Below are 22106 nucleotides of genomic sequence, written 5' to 3'. Positions count from 1 at the left end.
ATAGTGGCACTCCCTGGGCTGAGCATAAGTAAACCATCACAACCACATTAGCCATGGGGTTAGAACTGAACAACATAAAGTTAGAATTGCAACTATCAGTATGAATATGTGTTCTTTACTATAGGTACAGACAAATACATATAAAAATATTTATAGGCATGTATATAGACACAAGTCAGTAAGTATAGATACATTTCCTCATCGTCTTATCCAAGAGATCATAGAAGCAATGGCACCCCAATGCCCAGATCCTGGCTTATCATACCTCCCCACAATAAAAGGAACCAGGGTTTCTTAGAGAAATAGTTAATTATAGAACTGGGTAAGGAATATTCAGTATGAGTGTGGAACATATCATAGCACCCTAGGGTAAGAAAGTACTGAAAATAGCAACACCCACAATGACAGGGAGGCCAAAGGGCAAAAAGCCTCCTACATTCACAGCTAGATTATTGCCTGGAGTATAAAGCAAATAGCCCAGAGGTCAGATTGATATAAAACATGAACAAGTGCAGGAGGGTGGAAAGGCACTTACAGAATGCCTCCTCAGTGTTATAAGATGAATGCTACGTTCAAACAAAATGCTTTTCACCTCGTGGGAATTCTGATGTGTTACCACTATTGATCAGAGTGTCATCCAAGGCTCTGGGAAAAAGAAAGAATCCCAAGTTCACATTCTAAATGCATTATTTTCAGGGGCTGATCAGGCTGAGTGCTCAGATAATAATGTGAGAGTTTTGAAAGGGAAATATATGCTTGGATTTTCTGGGTCTCTAAAAGGGACTCTCCCAGAGTAAACTGGAAGGGAAGATCCAGGAACTGGATAAGCTCAGCTCAGATTTGCTACTGTGGACAATAACTGCCACTCAGAGGCAGAATAAGGTCAGAAGTTTGATGGATGGCTATAGCTAAGTGCACCAGGTTTGTTGGTGCTAATGGGCCCTACCAGGAATGATCAGTCCCTCTGAACATTGTCCTTACAGGAAAAGGCATCTCAGATACTAGTTCAGTTCTGTTTTAGTTAGGGTTTACTGCTGTGAACAGATACCATGACCAAGGCAAGTCTTACAAAGGACAACATATATTTGAGGCTGGCTTACAAATTCAGAGGTTCAGTCCATTATCATCAAGGTGGGAGCATGGCAGCATCTAGGCAGGTATGGTGCAGGCAGAGCTGAGAGTTCCTCATCTTCATCTGAAGGTTGCTAGTGGAAGACTGGCTTCCAGGCAGCTAGGATAAGGGTAAAACCCATGCCTACAGTAACACACCTACTCCAACAAGGCCACACCTACTCCAACAGGGTCACACCTGCTAATAGTGCCACTCCCTGAGCAAAGCATAAACAAACGATCACAGTTCAGAAGCAATGAAGACCACAGGTGCCGCCAACAACTGTCTGATTCTGTATCTTCATTGGCTGTCCTGTGTGCACTCGATGGCAGGGTCTATCCTCACCAATGCTGTTCTTTTTCCTTCCTGGTAGTTCTTCAGTGTCAATGGGATCCCCACCAAGAGCCTGTCTGGCGACATCTGTGAGATTTGCAGGCAGAAGATCCTTGTGGCACTTGACGAAGAAGGGCTCATTGAAAACACTTACCAGTTGTCATGTAGCCACATGCATCCTTTCTACGGAACCCTTTCTTGGATTTCCTGGAGCTTTTGGCTTCCCAACCTCTCCTTCCATCTCTGTTTCCTCTGCCTTGCATAGCTCCCACCTTCAAACCTTTGTCCTCTGACCCTATCTTTTCTTGAGGCTTTCTGATGATCCACATGCTGAATAGTGAACGGGTGATTAAGATGAGCCTTCTCCTTTATATTAATTTCCTTTTAAAGGAAGGCTCTTCATCTCACATGGGCAGGAAAGCTGGTCATTTGAGTAGGGTGCTGCCTGGAGAAGCAGGTAGAAGCCATGAGTGAGCATGTGAAGAAAAAGAAAAACAGAGGCAGAAGTAGGCTGAGAGTGAAAAGAGCCATGCATAATTTGGGGTATCACTGGATGCCAGGGTACATGTTTAACATGCAGGAGGCCAGCATCACAAAACCCTGTGGAGTGTATCAGGTGTGGGGGAGAACCCAAGACTGTTCCTATAGAGCCTGATGTTTAAATCTTGGTAGAACAACACATTCAAACTCCACTTTGACTGGAAATAATGTATAAGGAGCTCACATGTAGCAACAGAAAGGGGAAGAAGAAAACCAAAGCTCGGCCTTCCGGTTTCTGTCTCTGCCTGTACTAGATCCTCTGCCACAGTGCTCCATACCCAAATAGCGCTGGGAGGGAGGGAGACTCCCAGGAGTACAGACAGGCCTGTGAGTGCAGGTAGGACCACCACTGCTGCTCAAAGGAACCTGCCCGGAACCCTCAGGACACAAGAATGGAGGGGCTGCCTGGGACAAGAGTCTTCCAGTCTCTGTCTGTGCCCAGAGCTGATCCTGTGCCATAGAGCTACATACACAAATACCTCCAGGAGAGAGCTGGTCTCCCAGACGTGCCTACACACCTGTGAGCAAGACCTCCACTTCTCTTCAAATTCCTGGCCCAAAAGGGACCCTCACAGAGCCATCAGGACACAGGAACCAAGGATCAGCTAGGGACAGGATCTTTCTGGACTCTCTCTGCACCCCAGAGTTGACCCTGTGCTACAGCTCTCCATACCCACATTCATCCTGGAGAGAACTGGTCTCCCAGGAGTACTGACACACTAGCTTGCAGGAGGGATAAGCCAAAGTCAGAGACAGCAAGACCAGCTAACACCAGAGATAACCAGATGGCAAAAGGCAAGCACAAGAACATTAGCAACAGAAACCAAGACTACTTGGCATCATTAGAACCCAGTTCTCCCACCCTGGCTACCACAACACACCAGAAAAGCAAGACTCTAATTTAAAGTTACATCTCATGATGATGATAGAGGAATTTAGGAAGGACATAAATAACTCCCTTAAAGAAATACAAGAGAACACAGGTAAACAAGTAGAAGATCTTAAAGAGGAAACACAAAAATCCCTTAAAGAATTACAGGAAAATACAACCAAATAGGTGAAGGAACTGAAAAAAACCATCCAGGATCTAAAAACGAAATATAAACAATAAAGAAATCACAAAGGGAGAAAACACTGGAGATAGAAAACCTAGGAAAAAGACCAGGAGTCATAGATGCAAGCATCACCAACAGAATACAAGAGACAGAAGGGAGAATCTCAGGTGCAGAAGATACCACAGAAAACATTTTCACAACAGTCAAAGAAAATGCAAAATTCAAAAAGCTCCTAACCCAAAATATCAAGGAAATCCAGGATACAATGAGAAGACCAAACCTAAGAATAATAGGTGTAGAAGAGAGTGAAGATTCCCAGCCTAAAGGGCCAGTAAATATCTTCAACAAAATTATAGGAAAAAATATTCCCTAACCTAAAGAAAGAGATACCCATGAATATACAAGAAGCCTACAGAACTCCAAATAGATTGGACCAGAAAAGAAATTCCTCCAGTCACATAATAATCAAAACACCAAATGCACTAAACCAAGAATTAAAGGCAGTAAGGGAAAAAGGTCAAGTAACATATAAAGGCAGGCCTATTAGAATTAATCCAGACTTCTCACCAGAGACTATGAAAGCTAGAAGATCCTGGGCAGATGTAATACAGACCCTAAGAGAACACAAATGACAGCCCAGGCTGCTATACCCAGCAAAACTCTCAATTACCATAGATGGAGAAACCAAGATATTCCATGACAAAACTAAATTTACACAATATCTTTCCACAAATCCAGCCCTACAAAGGATAATAAATGGAAAATGCCAACACAAGGAGGGAAACTACACTCTAGAAAAAGTAAGAAAATAATCTTTTTTTTTTCAACAAATTCAACAGATGCAAATCAAGACAACCCTGAGATTCAACCTCACACCAGACAGAATGGCTAAGATCAAAAATTCAGGTGACAGCTGATGTTGGCAAATATGTGGAGAAAGAGGAACACTCCTCCATTGGTGGTGGGATTGCAACTGGTACAAGCACTCTGGAAATCAGCTTGGTGGTTCCTCAGAAAATTGGACATAGTACTACCTGAGGACCCGGAAATACCACTCCTGGGCATATATCCAGAAAATGCTCCAACATGAAATAAGGACACATGTTCCACTATGTTCATAGCAGCCTTATTAATAATAGCCAGAATCTGGAAAGAACCCAGATGTCCCTCAACAGATTAATGGATACAGAAAATATGGTACATTAACACAATGGAGTACTACCCGGCTATTAAAAACAATGAATTTTTTAATTCTTAGGCAAAAGGATGGAACTTGAAAAATATCATCCTGAGTGAGGAAACCCAATCACAAAAGAACACACATGGTATACAGTCACTGATAAGTGGATATTAGTCCAGAATCTCAGAACACCCAAGATACAATTCACAGACCACATGAAGCTCAAGAAGAAGGAAGACCAAAGTGTGGATACTTTGGTCTTTCTTAGAAGGGAGAACAAAATACCCATGAGAGGAGTTGTAGAGACAAAGTGTGAAGCAGAGACTGAAGGAAAGAGCACCCAGAGACTGCCCCACCTGGGGATCTATCCCATATACAGTCACCAAACCCAGACACTATTGTGGATGCCAACAAGAGCTTGCTGACAGGAGCCTGATATAGCTGTCTCCTGAGAGGCTCTGCCAGTGCCTGTCAAATACAGAGGTGGATGTTCTCAGCCAACCATTGGACTGAGCACAAGGTCCCCAATGGAGGAACTAAAGGAAGTACCCAAGGAGCTGAAGGGGTTTACAGCCCCATAGGTGGAACAATAATATGAACCAAACAGTACCGCCCAGAGCTCCCAGGAACTAAATCACCAACCAAAGAGTACACATGGCGGGACCCATGGCTCCAGCCACATATGTAGCAGAGAATTACCTTGTAGGTCATCAATGGGAGGGAAAGCCCTTAGTCCTGTGAAGGCTCTATGCCCCTGTGTAGGGGAATGCCAAGGCCAGGAAGCAGAAGAGGGTAGGTTGGTGAGCAGGAGGAGGGAGATGGGATAGGGGTGTTTTGGAGGGGAATCCAGGAAAAGGGATAACATTTGAAATGTAAATAAAGAAAATACTTAATAAAAAATCTATAAATTAAAAGAAAAGAGAAAAGGAGAGGAGAGGAGAGGAGAGGAGAGGAGAGGAGAGGAGAGGAGAGGAGAGGAGAGGAGAGGAGAGGAGAGGAGAGGAGAGGAGAGGAGAGGAGAGGAGAGGAGAGGAGAGGAGAGGAGAAGAGAAGAGAAGAGAAGAGAAGAGAAGAGAAGAGAAGAGAAGAGAAGAGAAGAGAAGAGAAGAGAAGAGAAGAGAAGAGAAGAGAAGAGAAGAGAAGAGAAGAGAAGAGAAGAGAAGAGAAGATCTCTTATAAGACTTCTGGGCAGGGACCTTTAAGAAGACTGGTGCCATAAGGTAGTCCAACAGAGAGAGAGAGAGAGAGAGAGAGAGAGAGAGAGAGAGAGAGAGAGAGAGAGAGAGAGAGAGAGAGAGAGACTAGCATTTGGCATCTTGTTTTCAGAACACCCAGCTCGTCTACCTGTGGGTTCCTGCTCAAACTGCTCTCTGTTGGCTGCAGGGTCTGGACTGGTAGGAATCCATATCGGTTACCTTTGTGTGACTATAGGCAAGCTGCTTCACAGAAATAACTTGAGAGAAGCAAGGCTGGTTTTACAGTTTCAGAGGGCTTGGGTTCATCATGGCAGGGTATGCATGGGGGCAGCAACATGTGGTATGTGCTGTTTATCATGGCTGACCATAATGCAGAGGGCAAGGCTGGAACCAAAGACAGATGGTAACCTTCAATGATCCACCCCTAGTGGCATCCTTCTGCCACGAAGCCTCACCCCTTCATGATTCTACAGCCTTCCAATATGGTACCACCTCCTTGGGAACAAGTACTTGAGCACATGAACCCATGAAGGATATTTCCCATCCAGACTACAATGGCTAAGCCTGGACCTATAAACTAGGTTTCTGTGAGAGCAGCCCTAACTACAAAATGCTATCTTAGGACACCTTGAACAAAGAAACCCATGTTGTCCAAGTCTGTTGTTGTAGATACCCCAACATTGTCTTTGGGTTGGCCAGCAGTCCATATTTTCATTTGTTCCTAAGTATACAGTAAAGCATTGCTCATCTTTACATCACAGCATTGTTTGTATAGCACTGTCCCCATATGCATGATCAGATCAAAGCCCTGGTGTGATGAGATGCTTGGACCGGCTATCCTTTGCCACTGCCGCCCACCTAATCCAGTCAATCAAGCCTAATGCCTTCGATATGCGTGGCTGGTGATGCAGTCCTGTTTAATCTGGACACTTTCCACTGATGCAGTGCTAAAAGTCAGAAACGGATCCAAATGCATCTCAAATGTAATGTAAACCTTTCTTCAACATTTAAGCCTTAAAACCTTCAGGGAAGAAACACAAAGATATCCCATATGGAATTCTGCAGTGTTTTTTTTTTCCTTTTGTGCGACACACACACACACACACACACCAAGAAACCATCATTCTCTGTAGAAATTTTCCAAGTCTGGCCCTAGCTTTAAGTATGATTTACTTTTCAAATGTTGGAACAGAGCCTCTTCTGCCAATTTCAAGTGGAAATATTTTCTCTCTTCACCTCTAAAAGCCCTTAGGGATTGCTATACACGTGTGCATGTGTAATCTAAAATGTAGTCACCTTTAAGTATGCTTTTCGGGGAGTATTATTAATGGCCCATTTTAGCATGAGTCATATTAGTGAGGAGGGAGCAAATGTGAGTCACATTAGCCAGGTCAGAGTATCTGAGTCTCGCTCTGCAGCAGCTCTGCCAGTGTGCAAGCTTCCAGCACAGAAACGCTGAAGATGAAAGAGCACAATTCAGAAGAGGGAATGTTTGATGCTGGCCTCGTGATCCCAGAACTCTGTACCTGTCTGGAAGGTGTGGCTCTACGCCAGCCTTTTTAAAGGCAGTCTGTATGTGAGTTCACAACCCTTCTCAGAACATACCACTTTGTGCTAATCCAAGGACATTACAAAAATGTCCAAGATTCCAAAGCACAAAATAGTGGAAACTCTTAGTTGCATGGAGTGCTAGTCTGGAGGATTTAGATCAGTGGCCTTGCCAGGGTTCCACCTTCACAGTCCTCTGGGTTTTGTTTTTTTTTAAGGGAGAGATGTTCTATAGCATTGCTGTCAACATAGATGGGTAGCAGACTGGCCAAAAATAAATATGCTCTTGGCCTCCAAACCACATTCCGACCAATAACTGTAAATCAATCAGTACTTACCATCAACCATTTTTTCAAATCCACAATCCTGGAAAACATGGAATTTTTTTTTCATGGAAATCTTAATTTCCAAGAATGGTTAGTTTTGAAAGGTCCATTTGAACCCTCATTTGGTAAACATTTCCTACATTCCTGCTTAGCACGGGGAAAAAGGTGAATAGCCCATGGTCATGTGGTAACCTGTAACCTATGAGAGACCAGACATGCATGCAGCAAGTTATGGTATCTTAAGATCTGTCTCCGATCCTGTCAGAAAGCGAGATTCATGCCTGCTGAAGGACACTGGGAAGACTTTCTACAGATGCTGTGCATAAATGAATCTGTACTTGCTAGAGGATGAGATGTTTGTTGTGTTTATATTGTACTAAAATAATGGTCCTTTATCTGTAATTTTTAAAGTTGAAGGGGAAATCATTTAAGAAGTTATTAGAAATATTTGTAATTTAGTGGTACTGTTTATCACGCATGAGGCCCTGGATTCAGTCAGGAGGGAGACAAGGGGAGGGAAGGAGTGAGAACAACTCTAAGCTTAAGAACACACATAACCCCAGTGCCTACCAGTAGGACTCATATAAGATAACCAGTAATGCACAGATTGGGAATTGCAGAGCATGTGTGTGGGGAACACACAAATACAGGCATCGGGGGAGTGCAAAGATGCATTTGCATACAAAATACTATACAAAAGTATCCTTGTAGTCCTCATCTAATTTTTACTATAGTCAAGTAAGGCGAGAACAAGGACAAACAAGGCCAAGATGTTAAGTAAATCCAACAGAGCCATAAAGCTGCTGCAGCCGCCTTTCCATCCTCCCTGTCTCCTGCTCTCCCTAAAGTGGGGATATGCGCACTCAGAGTGAGTCACAGTGGCCTGCTGCTCCTAGACAGAACAGTCCTTTCCCGATCACCACCGGGCATTGCTCTTTACTGAACTTCCCTAACGAGCTACCCCAGCTTTCATGAATTCTGCATCCGAGGCTGGCGTATCGTCAGGAAGAAGCAGACTTGCCCTATCTGCAAAGAGAAGGTAGATCTGAAGAAGATGATCAGTAGCCAGTATCCTTCTAGACGTGCACAAAACAGTAGCTTAAGCATGTCCAGGGACGAACTGCCATCATCTTCATAAGGCTGTGGCAGAAAACTTTTGTTGCCTAACAACCTATTTCCACACGGCTTTTCCTTTAGTTTTCTGTGCCTGTGTTCCAACTCTGGCTAGGAGATTAAATACCCAAGATCATTGCACCCGATATGGCTCAGACTTTCCCTGTTGAGAGACTTAGTGGAAATGTGTTGGGGCAATTTTTAAAATAAATTGGCACAGTATGAAAAAGAATAGTGGAGATGATGAATGGATTGGTGAGCAAATAATTAGGTTGAGTGGGTTTGTGGGTAAATCATAAATAAATTAAAATTGAAACTTTAAAAGCTAAAACTGTGAGTTAGTGTGGAGAGGGGTGCTTGGGCACAGAACAAATTTTATCTTTACCCAAAATGACTTGACTTCTTTTCCTACATCTTAGGTTTTTAAATTTCTTCCTATGCTTCCTCACTTTTTAGGCTAAATCCTGGCAATAATGATATTGGAAGGACACAAAGACCCATAGACTCAGGAAGTTGATAGCAACAATTAGGACTTTCAAGAAGAAAGAAAAGCTTGTGTTTCAGTGTTTTGCCTGCATGTGCACCTGGTGCCGTCAGAGGCCAGAAAGGAAGCACTGGGTGTCTTGTAATTGGAGTTACAAGTAGTTGTAATCACCATGTGAATGCTGGGATCCTCGGGGAAGAGCAGCCAGTGCTCTTAACCACAGAGTCATCTCTGCCGTCCCAGAAACTAATACAGGATGCCCGGGAGAATAAATGCAAGTCCCATTAAGACCACAAGAAGGTAACAGCCCTCAACCAGAATTAACTAGAAAGACACAGTCCCCCACATCTCTGTCCCAAGGCTGTAATACATCTGTTCTAAGGATCAAAGGGACTCGAGCATGTCACCTCTTAAACAGAAGGGCCCTGCGAAGGTGGTATCAGCCTTGTCTTCTCATGAAGGCTGTCCTGTACGTGCTCAGTCAGAGGCTCCACAGTGCTGAGGAGGCAAGGTCCTCACTCTTCCTCCTCTGTTCCTCAGCAACCCATAGCACGAGGCTATATGGTAACTCTTGATAGTGCGCCATCGCTAACTACTACAGACCTGGACTCGTTCAGCTAGGACACAAGAAGAGCCCCATCGGTGTGTCTTTGGGTCTTAAGGCCCGGCTGTGGTTGAGGCCACCTGTGCGACTCCCTGCCCCACCCACAGGCTTAGCCCAGCCTGAAGCCACAAGTCCACTGTGTGCAAGCTATCTCCTCTCCTTCTTCATCTACTGTTCCTCCTGAAGTTCCCTTCTAGTGTGAATTGACAGGGCTCAAGAGCTTTCAGTTAATAACTTACAACACTGTGGTGAGTCCGCCTGTCACAAAGCCAGTTACCACTTTAAACTGTACTTTAAATAACAAAGAGGGATCGTGCTTCTTTGTATTCCTAGAGAGAACAAACCACAGGATGTAACATACACTCCGTTTACTGAGGTTCATGTAAGGCAAGCCTGCGATAAAAAGCCAGCCTTCATTTGTAATGTTGCTATCAGTGATACTGCACATCACTTAAGCTCTCTTGGTACAATTTATTCGTGATTACAGAGAAAACAAAAGATATGTGAACTAATATATAGAACGAACTAATGCTACTCTTGCACTGTCCCCAATCTTCTCTGCTGTGTCCACGGCTGGGAATGTGGAGCTCAGGTTTTTGCACCTGTGTTGCTTGGTTTTCCACAGACTTCTCTTTTTCCTTTTTGCAGTATCTCCCGTACCCTTATATCACTGTTTGGCCTTCATCTCAACTTTCTTTCAGAAATTGAATGTAATGTAAATAACAGTAACCAGAATGATGCAGATACTGTGGATGTTTATTTATATATTTACTTATTTTTGTTTCTTTTTCAAGAAGCAGCCTCTCAAAGTATTGCCCAGACCGGCTGCAAACCCGCATGCTCACGCATGTCTCCTGCCTCAGTCTCTCTTGTGGCTGGGACCACACCCGTCAGGGGGCCTAGCATACTAAGCTCTTTTAGTAGAGCATATTGAATTTACAGGAGTAATTGCCCCTTTGAGACATTGTTAATCATATTTATAAGTGATATTAATGGGTGTTTCTTCTGCTTTGCTCTATAGAGAACAACCCCTTAACTAAGCCTCAGCTGGGAATGCACACACATGCTATATGCAAAGATCTTGGATTGGCTCCGTTACTTGGTGGCCTGGCAGCCTGTGGTGATTAGACAAGTTCAAGGCATTAACTATTTCCTGAAGCCGGAATAGCATCACAGACTTCCACACTGCATTGCATTCTGGGGATATTTTTAAATCCCTGCTGCTGCTTTCAATATTGGCATTCTGTTTGGACGGTGGAGATGATCCAAAGAGGTCAGGAAACAAAGTCTGATGTCACACTTAACATGATTTATCTCTGTGGAAAGAATTAAAAGCTGAGCAATGGAATAAGCACACATGCTTTTTCATCTCTCCGGTAATATCCTCTCACCCATGCAGGAAGCACACTTGCTACATCTCTTCCCTCCATGGGTGTTATGCCCACTGTTTCAGAGACTTGTAGCATGTGTCACATACACAGTGATGACCATCAGTTCAACATCATCTGAAAGTCTGTAGTGATGTTAAGTACTCAGCAGCTTAAGGAGTTTGTCTTTTCTATCCTTCATATTTTCTAGCATGCAACAGCTCCGATATTGTGAAGCCTCTCTATACACACATATCTACCCTCAAAGCTCTACCAGCAGGGCTGTGGCTTTTCTGAGACCCCAAGTACTGCCAAATTCATGCCACCTAAGGGCCAAAATAAAGGAGAAATAATCACTTCTCGGTTCACAAACACCTGCCCATATGTGCACACACGGATGGGCAGCAGCACAATTCCATCTTGGTACCTAATGGTGCCTCCTTTGGAGAATGCACCAGTAGCTAAAATCAAATGCTTCTGTTTGTCTTCCACTCCACAAAGCCAAGTTTCATCTGTTGCATCTCCTACAGCAGAACTTAAAGCAGTGCCCAGCAAGAGGAACCATTCAGAAATATTTGTTGCAGAAGTAAGTCCATGTGGCAACAAGAACTTAGCCAACAGAATACATAAGACCAGTTGGAATGAACTGGTCCAAGCTGGACTCTGATAGTACTTTGAATGAGAATGCTTTCCATAGGCTCAGTGTTTAAGTGCTTGGTTCACTATTGATGCCATTGATTGGGAGGCCTAGAAAGTGTGGCAGTGTTAGAGGAAGTCAGCCACTGGAATCAGCTTTAAGAGTTTAAAGACTTGTATTACTCCAAGTTTATTCTCTCTACTTCACACTTGTAGTTCAAGATATGAGCTCTCAGCTTGTTGCTTTAGTAGCCATTCCTGCCTGCTGCCATTCTGCCCCGTCATAATGGTGATACACTCTTATTCTTTGGAGCCACAAGCCCAAATAAACCCTTCCTTCTCAAAGATGCCTTGGTCATAGTGTTTTATCCCAGCAATAAAAAAATAACCGATAGTACTGTCTGCATTTCTATTGCCATTCTGGTATTTCAAAAGCCTAGTGGAATGGCCAGTAATCTCTGAGTATAGCAAGCAAGGACTTGTTGCACCTATAGTTCCAATTTCTTCCACATTATTCCCACAAACTAGTTTCAAAGGCCTACAAAAGGTAAAAATATCAATGCAAAGAACCCACTTCTTGGTACCATTTCCTTTATCAGTTTCAGAGATTTTTATATTGAGGTACTTGCTCTATTTAGAGTTGATTTTTGTACAGACTGGAAGATAAAGTGCAGCTATATTCTTCTGTGTATAGATACACAGTTTTCCTAGCATCTTTTGCTGAAGATTCAGCCTTTTGTCCTGTCTGTATTATAGCTGGAATCTCTACTTTATCCCACTGGCACACATGTCTATTTTGGTGCTGCTACTATGCTAATTTTATTATTATGGCTCTCCAGTATAGTTTGAAATCAGCTATGGTGACACTTCTAGCAGCGTTCCTTTCGCTTAGGATGACTTTCATCATGTAGGGGTTTTTTTTTTTTTTTCCTTCCAAATGAATTGTGGAGACTTTTTTCCTAATTTTATGAAGAACAATATATGAGCTTTCATTGGTGTCACAATGGCTCTGTCGTCTGCTTTTGATAGAAATGCCACTTTCATAATGAAATACTTTGCATCTATGAGCAGAGCAGACCTTAGTGTCTTCTTCAGCCAGGCAAACAATGTCACCATTGACAGTAGCCTAAAAGAACCCCCTAGAGGTGGGCATTAAATTTCACTGACAACTGAAAACACCTCTACAATGAAAATGGTTAAGACATTGAAGAAAGAAATTGAGTGTGTCTACTACTGGTTATAGGAGGTTATTGGTGTGTGTGTGTGTGTGTGTGTGTGTGTGTGTGTGTGTGTGTGTGTGTGTAATTTTGCATCCGGCCACTTCGCTGAAAGTAGTTTTCATTTCTATGAATAATGAAGATTAAAGGTCATTTTAAACTTACCAAACAATGAAGCCATTTCTATTGTGGTTTAAATTATTTAAAATTGATAATGGATCAAGTCAACACTTCTCTGGCTAAATATATAGTTATAGAGAGAGAAACGAGTTTTTGTTTGGCCTTTCTGGGTCATTTGGTGATGTGGAGACGCCTGTGTGAAGTGGGATAGTAGGAAGTACATTTATTGCTGTGATGGATTTCTGTGGTTTCTCCTCAAGGATAACAATAATCTGAATATGTTCACTTATTTCACAGGCTGGCCTATGTTTTCTGCCCAGTTCTCTCCTGGGAGCTTGTGAAAGAAAGAAACATTGTATAATTTCCCACACTAAAGCTCATTACACACTAGTGAACTTCTTCCTTAAGGTCATTTTTCTATGAACAGGGTCTCTAATCTCTCTGCTAGTGTACATAATAGGAACATATCTACATATGAACAGTCCTATAAAAATAAATAATTTCCTATAAAACAGTAACATCAGTAGCAACTATCTACAACTATCTAACGTCACAGTACCCCTAGGTCCCTTTTGGATAAGTCTGATAGCCTTGCCTCCATAATCCTTCTGGCCACAATGGCAACCAGGAAGTATGGTTTTCTTCTACCTCAGCTCAAGCCCTGTGCATAATCCAGCATGCACAGACCTTGCTGCCCATTTTTAAGGATGGGAAAAAGTTTTGGGTTAGGCCAAGTGACTTGCTCAAAATCACACATCTGTTTACCTAAGTATCTCTGACTCCAAAACCCAATTAACCACATAAACCCAGCTCTGGCCAAGAATTTGAAAGGGGTCAAGGAGGTTCATTTCCTTGTGCTTGTGGTTCCCAGCACAAGAAGAAAGTTGCCGAGAATCAGTGAAGAACCCTTAGTAAAGAATATTCCGTTAAAATGTGATACATGATCAAACCTTACTTATAAACGTTCAAGGCAGTGGAATCTACCACATATGGAGTTATTTTGAATCATAAGAAGCCTCTGAGCATATAATTATTTTAAAAATCTTTTGCTCACATTTTCTTTTTCAGACTGGATACAGGCACTAAACCGTCAGTCTAAATGTGCTGTCTCCAGATGTTCTAAGTGAACAGGTTATTCAGATATCAATACAGGAAAGAGATAAAGAAAAACAGAGAAACCGGTCTCCTGATGTCACATATTTATATAACAGTATTCAAGACAAAACTCATAGTTAATATCCTCAATAATACAATTCTATGTTACTTATAAACTTTGTTACAGTTTGTGTCACAAAGACCTTAGTTAAGGAAGTCAGGAACTGGGTGGAGAATCTAGGACTTTATTGCAGTTCTCAGATTTACCCAAAACACTTCCTGCTGGCCTTCATCCAAGGGCCACTCCAGGTAGGTCTTGGTGTTCATTATCTTGCGCAGTTTGCAGAAGCGCTGGGGAATGGCTTTCTTCTCAATGGGCTCCAGCAAAACAAGGATGGCCGCGTCATTGTTCTCGTCAAAGAGCCTGAAGTGGGAGAAGTCCAGTTCGTACTTGCACCACTCGCTCCGTACGAAGTTCTCAGAAAGCACAAACACAGTTTTGTGGCTCTTTTCGATGGAATCGATGATGTTGTCAATGATCCATTTGCCCGGAACAAAGTCCCGCTTGTGGAGACACAGCTTAAAGGGCGGGTCAGAGTTCTCCAGCTGCTGGACCATGAGGTTCTCCACCCAATAGGAATCCTGCTCACTGTAGGAAACAAAGGCATCATAGCAAACGTCCCTGCAGGGAGCTTTCTTGGGCTTCCTCTTGGCCTGGAGCCACGCCCACATCATTCTCAGGTACCACAGTCCGTGGAAATGGTGGCACAGGGCACCTACGAGCAGGATCAACAGGAGAAGGGCACAGCAGACTCCAGACACCAGTGCAGCCTGGTGACACTCCAAGACGGAGGGCCGGGCATCCTGAAGCCTGTGGCCGTGCAGGCGAGGCGGAGAGTCACACTTGTAGCTGTCTGGCCAGTCAACCAGGACTTGAGCCAGAGCTGGCGTGTCCATAGTGAAGGATAGGAGTTCGCAGGAGCAGATGAAGTGGTTGTCGCCTGCTTCCAGAGTCTCCAGTTTGGGAAAAGAACCAAGTTGGTCTTTAGAGAAAGTACTTACTGCATTCTCTCTGATTTTCATGACCAGCAACACAGGGAACAATGAAGCATCTGGGAGCGTTTTCAGCTTATTTCTGGAAATATAGAGCTCTTGCAGCCGAGGCAAGAACAAAGAAAATGAATCAAGATTGTTGTTACTAACATCCAACACCTCCAGCGTCTGAGGAATGCACGTTTTTACCACCCAGATCCCTGTACTGGACAAATTCAGGAAGCGCATCTTTTCTGGCCACTGACAGCTGTCAGGCATAGGATGAAAAGTGTTCCTGCTGATGTCAAGGGCAGTCAGGTTTTTCAGAGTCAGCAAAATCTCTCCTGTTTTTTGCATTGATCTCAAATGATTCTGGCTCAAAACTAAGGTTTGTAGAGAAGGCCAGGCTCCATTACAGGCTGAGTTCTTCAAATATTCTTCAACCATCAGATTTTCGCTGAGGTCTAAGAATTCTAATGATTTTAAATGCTGCGAGAACGAGCAGGGAACCAGGAAGACCTTGCTGTTCTCTACTGTGATTCGCTTCACCTTCTCCAGGAGGGAATAGACAGTACTCAGGTCATAAAACAAATAGAACTGGGGGATGTGCAACCTCCGGATTGTGACTGTTTCTACTTTACCTAGCTCTCTCACTAAGTCTGACTCCGAGGGGTTGAAATCGCCGAGCCCATTGAGGGTACAGTCGTCAAACTCTACCTCCGACAGTTCCAAGATGTAACGCAACAGCTTCAGGAGTTCGTTAAAGCTTTCATCCGTGAGAACCGAGTTTTGGAATGCCAGCTTCCTCATCGGCGAACTGATTTCACCTACGGGCAGTGCTGAAAATTGGAACCTGGCCAAATTAGTATCTCTTAGTTCTAAATATCTCACAGAACTCAGAATATCTGCAAAAATCTCCAGCAGGAAAGCAGACTCACTTAAATGAAGAGTCAGGTGATGGATGTCTCGGATCGACTTTAGACTTTGGGACTGATAATTCCGGAGATTTAATGCCTTAATTTCAAGTTCATTGAGAGAAGTCAGCCCAGCAAAATCTATTCTCCTTATCTCACTGAAAGTCTTTACATGTCCTACCCTGAGGGTTTGTAAATTTGTGAGATTGGGAAAGAGAGCTGTTACCCCCAGTGTCTGGTAAGGATTTCCCATTAAGTCTAAGTATTTCAAAGAGGAAAGGGGCCTGAACCAGGAAGAAGATAAACTAGATAGGTGATTATCAGACAAATCCAAATGTTCAAGACTGCCCAGAGAATAAAAGGCATCTCCCTCTATTGTGTTGATTCTGCTGGACTTCAACCTCAGAACCTGGAGGTTCACACACGCTCGGAGGTCACCATGGCCAATGTAGGTGATCTTGTTGAAAGACAGGTCAAGGCTCTTCATGGCTGCTGTGAGTCCGGAGGGAATAGAGGTGAAAGACCTGGAGCGGCCATCACACTCCCCAGAAGCATCACATGACAGAGACTCCTGAGCAGAGCACCCTTTGCTGAAGAGGACTATTATGGCCACCAAGATCCAGAAGAGCCAAAGAGCTCGTAGCATCCTCTGAGATTTGACCTTAAAACAAACGAAGCTCATGTGAGTGAGTGTGTCTGAGGGCATATCATTATTATCACGCTTATTCACATTCTCTCTGTGTCTCTCTGTCTCTGTCTCTGTGCCTCTGTCTCTGTCTCTGTCTCTGTCTCTCTGTCTCTCTCTCTCTCTCTCATGCAAGGAATAAGTTACAGGCAAACACAATACATGAATGAAAATTAAAAATTAATTTTGTTATATACAGTAGCACTAGCAGATGAAGAAATGCAAAAACAATCATCTGGGAGGCAAAAACAACAACAACAACAACACAGGACTCAATAAATGTGGGTTGAACATAAACAGATGGATGAGAATGAACAAGTCAGTAGTTAAAGAAATGAACTAGATGTGGCCTATGGCTCTCTGGTGGCGGGCTCCTGTCTTTAACGCTCACCAAGGATGTCTCTTACTCAACTCATTGCTCCCTTGGTCCATGATCTCTCACTGGGCACGGAAACAGTCTACTCTCATGCCCACTCACTCTGCCTTGCTCCTACTACTACCAGACAAAAGGAATGTCTAGAGCCCTAGGCAGAGAGGCGTCAATAGTCTGCCCAGTTGAGGGAGACATTCAGGCCCCCAGAACCTTCTCATTCTGCTGAGTTAAGTTCTCAGAAAGCTGTGTCCAATCCCGGATTGGCTACTTAGATGAATGAAAAGGAAATAAGATAGTTTGCCTCACTTCCCCAGTATGCTTTCCTGGGAGAATCCAAGGCTCGTCTCCCAGGGCACCTTCTGGGCCCTATACCCTGTAGCTGTTCCATGCAACCACACATACTGTGGTCATCTTTGCTCAGTGAAGTAACGCAACAATTTCCCAAAATACATTTTATGCTTCTGTAATGGCTGGGGGATGGCATACGTGCACTACTACCCAAACGTGGAAGTCAGAGGACAATTTGAGGAAGCCAGTTCTCTCTTTCCACCATGTGGGTTCTGGGGATTGAGCTCCGGTCATCAGGCCTGGTGGCAAGTGCCACTTTATGGTATAGGTATGAGTCTGTGAGTGTTTTGCCTGAATGTGCACATGTGCACCGTGTGTGTACAGTGCCCTCTGGACCAAATGAAGACATGAGAGCCCCTATAACCATGTGGGTGTTGGGAACTGAGCCCAGGTCCTCTGAGAGAGCAGCAAGTGCTCCTTACTGCAGATCCACCTCCCTCCCACAGCTTTCTCTCGATAGCTGGTTGTACATTTTCCCCTTTAGTGCCCCTAAGGAATCTATCTCAGACACAGCAGGCAATGGGCCTGGGATGCAGCTTGTCTGTAGCACTTTGCTAGTATGCTAATGTGTTTGACCCCCAGGACTAAATAAACAGGGCACAGTGGTGGACACCTCCGACTCTGGCAGGTGGAGACAGGAAGTCAGTAGTTCAAAGACATCCACAATCACACGATGAGTTGCGGTCTCAGCCCATAAGGCCTGAGACCATCTCAAAAAAGATAAGCCAGCCGAGGATTGTAGGTTGTAGTTGTTAACTCTTTCTTGACACTACTAACTTGATCATTTAAGTGGAGTACCTTCTATTTAATATAATTAATATGTGGAGGCTTCCAATCGTTGCATTATGAACGTTATGAATTTTTTCCCTATGTTAAGTGTCCTCCCTTAAGCTTCACTTCTTTAAATGGGAGGGTGATTTTTCATTGGGCACTTATCCCGTTAAATGTTAACTTATAAATTTAGAACAAACAAACAAACAAACAAAAACCTGGTAGCTTAGAAATTTCCAAAACATACTGTCAATGTCTGGAAGTTTTTGTATTCACTAATTAAAGGTTTAAGGTGCAAATCTTCTTTGCTTAGAACAGGAAAAAAAAACCTTCGAATGTAATGAAATAAGATATTTTCCAGTACTCATAATATTTCCCTTTTGGGGAGGAAAAGGGTCTCTCCGTCTAAGTCCAGCCACCTTACCTACCATTTGCTCTTTGCTGAAGAACTTTCTGTCAGACCAAAAGCATCCAGGCAATCTGAGCGTTTTACACCTGAAATATTATTTCTCCTTTTTGAAACTAGAAAAGCCTTTTCCTCACATCTAAGATGTAAACACAAGATTTATAGAACTGAAGAAGTCATAAGATCCTTCTTAAAAGACTCCACTCACTCTTTGTCTGAGGTTTCGGTAAGTTGTCTTCTGACCTGTGATGCAATTCGGATGCTCCAGAGGTAAATGAAAAGCAGAGAAGTGAAGCCCCTACGCTCAGAAACAAGATCCTGGTCAGAAGGAAACAGTCTGCACCTCCTTGAACGACATCTTTTCCACTTTTAGGTCGCAGAGACTGCCGTCCAACCTTCACCTTCCGAAACTATGATTGTGGACACATCTCCTGCCAGTGACCGCCTGCCCGGAGCCTGGGGACAAGAGAGGGATGGACTGGATGTAAGTTGGGACAGCGCCACCGTTCACCCTAGCTTCCCAGGGTTCAGAGAAACTACAGACACTCCCTTCTGTGACCCCAGGGCCAGAAAGGCTGTAAAGACGCAGGTCACACAGCCGCGGGCTCTGGGACAGTGGCTGCAGCTCTCCGGTGCCCCCCTCTTCCCTGGGTGTCCCTCTTCCTGCAGGGATCACAGCAGGAAACAAACATCTGGCCCCAAAGCTGACCGGCCCGGCTGGGGGCGCAGGTGCTTCACTTTGGAAACCAGGTCCCCACACAGCACAGCGGCCGCCCGGTCGATTCGACCCTGCCCGGGGAGGGGTGCAGCAACCCGGCAGCAGGAACGACCCACCTACCTAGGAGTCCTCCAGCCGCCGCTCCCCGTGCCCACTAGCCATCTGGGCACCAGCCTAGGAAGACTGAAGACCGGGAAGTGAGGGAAGGGGATGTCCCCAGGCCAGGGCCCGAACTTCCCGGTCGCCAGCACCGCCCCCGGTGCGGCAGGCGCCGCCCACAGGGGTCTGCAAGGGGAGCGGAGCCTGGCATCAGTGCTGGCAGGAGCCACAGGGCAGGCAAAACAGAACTGAGAGTCCAGAGGCTCCGTGTGGGAATTCCCCAAGTGTCCAAAAGAGAAAGCTGCCTCCCAGCTCGACTTTTGGCTGAGTTGAAGAGACACACTCTCTCTTTGATTATTGGAATGTTCCAGTTAAAAATTACAGCCCTGTACCAGTCACAGGGAGTTTTTATCAGTTCACCATGAGGAAAACACTGGAGGCCTGGACAATGATGGCTGAATGACTGGGGGGTAGCACACCTTGACCAAAACTGCCTACTTATGGATATTTTCTGTATTATCTAAATCTAAACCTGTGGTGACAGGATCCTGAACTTAGGATGGGGGCATCGTACACCCTCATTAGTTAGTTGTCTTCCTGATGTGGCTACACTGAATAGCTATATTTCTGCTGTCTACTGATAATTATTTAAATACCCGATTGAGGCCCAGAAGGATTGGCTAGACAGCCAGGGCTGCCATGACCCAGGTTCTAACTAACTACTCTAATCTCAAAATCTCACTTCTCCCTCAAACGCATCTTTTGAACTCTTTTGCTATCTCTCCATCCTCACAGGTTGCAATTTGGGCTCAGGAATATTTTCTCTTTCTCCTCCTTTTCAACACTTTGTCCTCCCCTGCCCTTATGTCTCTGGGATCCATTTCTGCTCAGCATCCGATAACAGAGTCTACCAGCCTCCATGGCAGCATTGTGCTCAGGATATGAACGGATAAGGATGGCACAGATATTTTTCTCTTTCCATGGCCCCCAGAACAGCCCTCCTTCAAAGCATGGGGAAGATCCGGGGCCCTCACTTCTATCTATGGCCTTGAAGCTAAGTGCTTCCCTTTCTCTATCCCATAGCTGCCTCTCAAAGTGATTCTGAAAACAGTGTAGATTGGTTTGCTTCATGATGGAGATGTGGCTCCATATTCCAGGTGTAAGGGGAAACCCCCTACTTTAAAACAAGTTAATCACCTGCCTCTGGTGCCTGTGATCCCACTTGACCTCGGCAAGGTGAGATTGGATGCAGAGCAAGCAACCTCACCCCCACTTTCACAAGAAAATGTCCTGTGAATCAGAAATAGCAGCTGAGATTTGAAGTCAGAAATTTTTCCCTTAAACCCAGGGGTCTCTTCCCCTCAGCTCCACATCCCTTGTCCTTATAGGTTGTCAACCTTCCTAACCCTGCAACCCTTCAGTACAGTTCCTCACGTTGTGATGACCCCCAACCATAAAATTATTTTTGTTGGTACTTTATAATTGTAATTTTCCTACTGTTATGAATAGTAATGTAAATATCATATATGCAACCACCATGGGGTCTCAACCCATGGGTTGAGAACCACTGCCCTATAGAAAAGTTACACCTCTCTCTCTCTCCCTCTCCCTCTCCCTCTCCCTCTCCCTCTCCCTCTCCCTCTCCCTCTCCCTCTCCCTCTCCCTCTCCCTCTCCCTCTCCCTCTCCCCCTCCCCCTCCCTCTCCCTCTCCCTTCCCCCCCCCCTCTGAGCTACATTCCTTAAACCTGCTGAAACCAACCGAAAACAAGAGAGAAGCAAATTTCCTCCCATACACATGTCCCTGGCGGCCATGCAAGTCAAAGAGACTCAAAGAAGGGCCAGTGTGTTGGTGCATCAAAAACCTCTTCACGAGCAAGAGTTTACAGTTCCAGGAGGTTTGCTTCCAGGGAAGAAAATGCAGCCATAGACCTCTGAGCTCTAGCACGGGTTGGCATTTCCCTGTGAGCTTCATCTTTGAAAGAGCGAGAGGCAATGCTCTTCCTCCTTGGCGGATCCAGTGTATAGATAAGAAGACTCAGACAAAGCCCCTGCTACCTTTGCTGTCACGAACACTGTGAGTTTGGATTCCAACGTGACTTCCTGTGGACTATCATTTTCTGACCCCTTAGCCCTTCAAATCTCAGTGAAGCTAGATCACTAAGCACCAATACAAGCTTGAGAGTGAACTTCTGTGTTCTGCGAAGTCTGGTTTACAGGTTCACATGTGACTGTGCAGCTCCGGCAGCTCGGGCTCTACAGCAGAGGCCTTCCTTCCTTCCTCCAGATTTCTCAGACACTGAGCAAAAACTCCTTTCAGCTTCTTTTCCCTAACACTGGAAGCTGCTCTTCTCTGCGCTGACTTCTCGAATTGGCTGTCCTGGGTTAACTGAGTTTATTGCTCTGTAATCCTAAAAGCAAAGATGAACAAAAGCCATTGATTTCTGCCTGCTGTGGGGACTCGCATGGAATCCCAAGATTGGGGAGGCCAAGGAAGAAGGATTTCATGGAGTAATTAGGCCAGCCTGGGCTACGTGAGATGCTGTCAAAAAAAAAAAATGTATGTATCCACAAATTCCTCCCAGCAGCACATCTGTGCAGTGCAGGCAATTCTACAGTGATGCTCAACTTGATTACTAACTGCTCTGGTAGGTGTCAGCCACCAAGAAAACAGTCCTCAGGTATCTCTGGGGCCACCTCCAGAGAGGACTGGTGTTTCCTTTCATTTCGTGGTTGGCATGAAAATTTTCACTTTGTAAATTGGGAAGGATTTCAAAACATCGGTGATTAAAACTGACTATTTTATATGTTCACCCAAATGACAGTTCTACATGCGCT

The 22106-nt window shown here is 44.5% G+C and overlaps 2 protein-coding genes across 3 annotated transcripts in view; one reads left to right on the top strand and one right to left on the bottom strand.

Moving 5' to 3' along the window:
* Positions 1-10658, top strand: part of Rnf175 (ring finger protein 175) — a 35503-nt gene extending 24845 nt beyond the window's left edge. Inside the window, 3 exon segments of the mRNA XM_085836065.1 lie at positions 1485-1618; positions 8256-8357; positions 10538-10658. Coding sequence (XP_085692191.1) covers positions 1485-1618; positions 8256-8357; positions 10538-10658 — 357 coding nt within the window.
* Positions 10659-14020: 3362 nt separating this feature from the next.
* Positions 14021-19446, bottom strand: Tlr2 (toll like receptor 2). Of its 2 annotated transcripts, none has more exons than XM_029474778.2 (3): positions 19293-19446; positions 18698-18910; positions 14021-16532 (listed from the first exon to the last, which is right to left on the bottom strand). In XM_029474778.2, the coding sequence occupies exon 3, from the start codon at positions 16515-16517 to the stop codon at positions 14163-14165; it is 2355 nt and encodes a 784-aa protein (XP_029330638.1). In that variant the 5' UTR covers positions 16518-16532; positions 18698-18910; positions 19293-19446; the 3' UTR covers positions 14021-14162. The 2 variants fall into 2 exon arrangements, with proteins under 2 accessions (XP_029330638.1, XP_021014121.1); XM_021158462.2 differs by having other exon boundaries at positions 18663-18910; positions 19293-19445.
* Positions 19447-22106: the final 2660 nt, after the last annotated feature.

This window comes from Mus caroli, unplaced genomic scaffold, assembly GCF_978045245.1.
Source record: "Mus caroli unplaced genomic scaffold, Mus_caroli_1 scaffold_3, whole genome shotgun sequence".
In the NCBI taxonomy this organism is placed as follows: Eukaryota; Metazoa; Chordata; class Mammalia; order Rodentia; family Muridae; genus Mus; species Mus caroli.
This window is presented reverse-complemented; position numbering and strand designations above follow the sequence as displayed.

Bases quoted from the DNA above. Each gene is read 5' to 3' on its own strand.
- Tlr2 (XM_029474778.2), bottom strand. From the start codon at position 16,517: ATGCTACGAGCTCTTTGGCTCTTCTGGATCTTGGTGGCCATAATAGTC.